This window comes from Aplysia californica, unplaced genomic scaffold, assembly GCF_000002075.1.
Source record: "Aplysia californica isolate F4 #8 unplaced genomic scaffold, AplCal3.0 scaffold02757, whole genome shotgun sequence".
Taxonomy (NCBI): Eukaryota; Metazoa; Mollusca; class Gastropoda; order Aplysiida; family Aplysiidae; genus Aplysia; species Aplysia californica.
In genome coordinates this window covers 1-5602 of record NW_004800027.1, presented here as the reverse complement: position 1 = coordinate 5602, position 5602 = coordinate 1, and the positions used below count along the sequence as shown (strand labels likewise).

General features: G+C 39.5%; 1 protein-coding gene across 1 annotated transcript; it reads right to left on the bottom strand.

The window, feature by feature from the left end:
- Positions 1-250: 250 nt before the first annotated feature.
- On the bottom strand, positions 251-5596 carry LOC106014126 (rotatin-like). Its single transcript, XM_013091185.2, has 6 exons — positions 5560-5596; positions 4741-4909; positions 3284-3383; positions 2296-2399; positions 1539-1665; positions 251-682 (listed from the first exon to the last, which is right to left on the bottom strand). Exons 2-6 carry the CDS (start codon positions 4840-4842, stop codon positions 480-482), a joined length of 636 nt encoding a protein of 211 aa, XP_012946639.1. The 5' UTR covers positions 4843-4909; positions 5560-5596; the 3' UTR covers positions 251-479.
- Between the last annotated feature and the right edge of the window lie 6 nt (positions 5597-5602).

Here is a 5602-nt window from a genome sequence, read left to right as displayed (position 1 = left end):
ATCAACAGCCACAGAGACTGTGCACACTCATTACACACTCACAGAGAGAGAGTGTGTGTGTGAGAGAGAGAGAGAGAGAGAGAGAGAGAGAGAGAGAGAGAGAGAGAGAGAGAGGGAGAGAGAGAGAGAGAGAGAGAGAGAGAGAGAGAGAGAGAGAGAGAGAGAGAGAGAGAGAGAGACAGACAGACAGACAGACAGACAGAGACAGAGACAGAGACAGAGAGAGGGGGGGGGGGGGGGGCGCCATCTCTGAGCATATTATATATATAGTAAATGGACAAAAGAATATTGACAGGGGTTTTAAAGGCCTAAAGCCTCCACAAATCCACATAAGATTTCAACTTTCTTGTAAATCTTACAATCAGATTCAACTAAAAACACAGAGGAGATGAGTGTGCACACCTTTCTTGAAAATCTTAATAACAAGTTGTATATGCGCACACATTACATTATTGCACATCCACATCTTACTAACAGGTTTAACAGGTGCACACCTTCTTCAAGATCTTACAAACAGGTTCAACATAAAACACAGAAGAGACGAGTTCGCATCCACTGTCAGAATCAAACACGACTGGCACTGACCCAATGTCAAACTTGGCGACCTCATCAAAGAGCAGCAAGGTGAGAATGTGAGACACGTCCGACTTGATCTGTTCCTGCGACTGGTGTAACAAAGACACTGGGGAGAAGAGAAATGTGAACATTTAGTAAGCACTGGAGGGTAGAGAAAGGTGAACATTTAGTAAACACTTATGAGTAGAGAAAGGTGAACATTTCATAAACACTGAAGCGTAGAGAAAGGTGAACATTTAGTAAACACTTGTGAGTAGAGAAAGGTGAACATTTCATAAAAACTGGTGCGTAGAGAAAGGTGAACATTTAGTAAACACTTGTGAGTAGAGAAAGGTGAACATTTCATAAACACTGGTGCGTAAAGAAAGGTGAACATTTAGTAAACACTTGTGAGTAGAGAAAGGTGAACATTTCATAAACACTGGTGCGTAGAGAAAGGTGAACATTTAGTAAACACTTGTGAGTAGAGAAAGGTGAACATTTCATAAACACTGGTGCGTAGAGAAAGTGAACATTTAGTAAACGCTTGTGAGTAGAGAAAGGTGAACATTTAGTAAACACTGGGTAGTGGAGAAATGTAAATGTGAACGTTTAGTAAAAACTGGTGAGTTGTGAAAGGAGAACATTTAGTAAACACTGTTGAGAAGAAAAAGGTGAACATTTAGTAAATACTATCCTGTCTAAGAATAAAATGTAAATTTTAAAATATTGCAATACTATGTTAAATTTTTCTACAACCTTGTATGGCTTTTTACTGACCAAAGGAATTTTTTTTAAAATCTTGGTTTTATTTGACATTAAAAAATAAATCCAGGGACGGTAGCTTCTTACCTCTGACCAGGCAAAACCTTCTTAAAGTTTTCTATAACCCCATATGGCATTTTGTATACCAGACAAAGGAATTTTTTTTAAATTATGGCTTTATTTGATATTAGAAAAAAACAGTGAGGGCAGCTTCTTACCTCTGACCAAACAGTGGTACAACTCGCTATCCCGAGACAGTGTGTGACGCAGTGTGTAGTCGTAGCGCGCCAAGCTGTGCAACATGGACAGACACGCAGGTAGGACGGCCACTGTATCAGGCTTTTGCTACACATTTAGAAGATGAAAAATAGTGATGTGAGTGCTATGAAAAGTCTAATACAAATCTAGACTTTCAGTTTTAGTCAGAGTTTTACGGCACTTGCAACACAATAAGGTCATATAAGTGCCGAAGATGAGAAGTGTTACAAGAGAGTAACAAACACAAAAAAGGAGGAGAGAAAAGGATGATAGATGTTTGATAGGAAAGAAGGAGCAAACCACACCCGAGCATCCGCCAACCACCCGCAAATCTAGACTGATAAGAGAAAAGTATGTTGAGGGATAAATCTCAACAAATTCCAAAGCCAAAATCCGTTGTCCATCTTTTTCTCATCTTGGCAGATTCATTTTGTCGCATTATTTTTAAAAAAAGTAAGACCAAAGGGAGAATGGAGAGATTTGTGATACACTATTTTGTTCGTTTTTCAAGGAAACACTCCCCCCCCCCCCTCTTAAACAGAAAAAGAAAAGAAGGCAAAGAGAAAAAAAGACAGTAATAATCAAAGAAGGAAGCATTGACAAAGAAGGAAGCATTGACAAAGAAAACAAAAGACAAAGAACACTGCACGCAACACCCTTCTTTACCAAAAAGATGCAACACATATCAGATTGTAATACAATAAATCAATTGTGTACCTTGCTGTCTGCCTCCTCCGCTGCGCTCATGACAGACTGTTGGATGACTGAACAAGCTATTTCCACCCCACCATGGCTCTTGAACAGGGCATGCAGATGAGGATCTAGGATCGTGATAAAGATACTTTATTTGCACAAATCATGAGGTGAAATCATCTCATATAGTATGCTTCGAAGAAGTGCTGAGACTGATCCAATATGACACCAAAAAAATTCTTTATGTAAGTGTTTCTACACCCTTAATGACACAATTTAGATCACTTAGGAGGACCAGCCCATGCTGTGAGGGATACAACATCCCAGTGGAAAGACCGAGATACTCAATAAAAAAATCCTCCAAACTCGGGACTCGAACTTAAGTACCCTGCTGGCAACAGTAGTTGTTGTTATCGATCTAGCAACATCTGGGCTCTCACCCTTCTGTCCAATGCCATGGCTGGCAACAGTAAAGTACCTAACCGCTACACCACAGATGGCGGTGACAGAAAATTTTTGATGGTATATTTCTAATTCAAATGTCCTGGCCAATAACGAACAAAAAGCTGACAGGAACAGATAAAAGTATGAAAAACAGAAATTTGAAAATTGCAACAAAATTGTCACTTATCAGCCAGTTATACAAATGTAAGAAAGAAAAAAACAGAGCGTTAAATATAAACAAAAGATTTGAAATCTACAACTGATTGCAGAATCCAAAGACCATTATTTAGCAGAAAAAATTATTAACGATCAGAGGTGCAAAAAATCCCCAAAAATGTTTCCCCTCATTGGAAAACACTGGGGCTCAAAATTTAAGGATCATATTACTCTCATACACCTAGCACAAATAATATTCTTATACAGCCAGTCTGCAGTCCGAGCAAAATGTGGACAATTTCAGAAATCCAGACGAACAATTTCAAAATCCAGATTTGTCTTTTATCTGAAAAACCAGCACCTCTGAATGCAGGAATGATGTACACCCAGTAACAGAGACCACCATGTTCACCTTTCAACATTATTGCCAGCTGTTCACTCGCTGACTTCTTGACCCCCGGATCCACGGGATCGGCCGTGAAGATGTCAAACACCTGCTTCATGCCTTCTTCCTGCAAAACAACACAGGGAAAACACAACCGTAACTAGCTGCAAATCCCTATCCTGTTCGTTTGTATTAGTAAGGTTTGTTTGTTTTTGTAGAGTTTTTACGGCGCTCGAAACTGCATAAGGTCATATGAGAGCCAAGGGGTGGATGTCAACAGAGAAGTCCAGGCGAGGAATCAGGCTTACTCTGCTCACCTCTCTTGCCTCAACAGCACAAAGTCTGCTTCCACTATCAAGGCACCCCAGAAATAGAGAGTCACAAGAGAGTGACAAACATACAAAAGAAGTAGAGGTAAAAAATGACAATTGTAAGGATGAGGAAAGAAAAAGCAACAGTTCCCCGTATGTTGTTCCTGCACAGTATGAGCATGACATTAATAAATCAGCTCATTTACAATTCTACTGTGCATAAGGACATGTTAATATCCCCCACTTTGGAAACTCCCTATCCTCTAAATTATGATCTAAAGTGTGTCAATGGGGGCATAACATATTTACAATCAACTGTAGGACTTTGAGCTCTATCTCAACAGGCCACTTGACAAATACCAACAGTCGCAGGCCAGTTCACCTTGTTAAACATAAAGGACAGAGAATTGTGAACAAACTCATTCTCTTTAATTTGAAAAAAAATATAAAAAATAAAAAAATTTACAGAATCAAAGTGCAATATTATTACAATACCACCCATAACTATTCAAAACAGATATTATTTCAGTGCAAGTACAGTTGAACTTGCTTTAACAACCACCTGTCTAAGACAATCCTCTACACAAACGACTACATCCAATTGCTCTCCTTGAGTTTTTCTATACATCATATGTGTCATGACGCTCTGGAATCAGGCGCTCGACAATTTTTGGGCATGTCGAGTTAATGGTATCATCTTAAAGCTTGCTCATTTGCCTTGCATTCAAAGAAAAATATACCCACCTTTCTAGAATAGAAGTCGAGATATTTTCGATTGAAGGAGGTGGGAATCACCTGGTTTCAGAGGTAAAGATTATCGAGAAAAATGGTCGCTAAAGTGTGGTAACTTCCATAGCTTGAGAGTTCTTAAGAAATGAAAATTTACATTTTTTGTGCCTATAATCAACGTTTTTCCAGTAAAATTCACACAGAAATATGATTTTACATAGTCATAAGGGTGCTGAGCCAAAAAAAAAAAAAAATTCGAGAAAAAAAATTGCCTGACCGGCGGAAATACGGCGTTTTCTCCTATTTCATTACTTTGACGAGTGTCTGATTTCACCACGATGCCTCACATATTGACCCTGTCTAAGATGACCACTTTTCTCAATGGCAATGGGTGGTTGTCTAGGACAGGTTTGACTCTATAATAAGCAACTAAAAGCTACCTACAGTGAACACAGAGCGAGTTGGATCATCGTCAATGAGTACTGGGGTGCTCAGGATGAGGCACGAGTCGATTTTTGTCGGCTCAAGGTCGCCCGTGGCAGGCATCTTGCCTTCAGTGTCTTGCTCGTTGCTAAGGAACCATCGGACGTGCTTTGATGCTTGGGTCCTCAACCTGAAAATAGACATACAATACAGAAACTGGTAATTAATTCATACTCTCAAAAACAATGGCAACCGAACGTATGAACAATGAGTATAATTCTTGAAATCTTAAAAGTTTCCCTAAAAAAAACCCCCAAAAAACCCATTAAGCACTATCCATGGTTTAAAAAGCTTTTACAAACTTCCAAAGAAAGACTCTTAAATGGCTCGGAAATATTCTCGTATTAGCCCTGCTATAGTATATAGGATCACTGGTGGACAAGCTGTATTTGGGCTGCAGAGACAGACCGTAGAACAGAAAAAACAATCACAGTATATATATACAGAAGAGAAAGAATGAAGAAGCTCAACTTTGTCAATCAACAGCAACACTGGGGACAATTTTTGCGGAATACGAAAAAGCGGGCCCCCCAAAAAAAAGTTTAAATCGGACAGCTTCCATTTTATCGGAGTACTTGGCAGATCTGCTAGACCTTTACAACTTATGCCTTGTCGGAGAGATAGAGCAGACGTTAATACTTCAACTTGTGTTCTGTCGGAGAGATACAGCAGACGTGAATTCTTCAACCTAGGTTTTATCGGAGAGAGAGAGAGCAGACGAAAGTACTTAAACTTACGTTTTCTCAGAGAGATAGAGCAGACATGAATACTTCAACTTACGTCTTGTCGGAGAGATAGAGCAGACGCAGACTTCCCCTCAGCT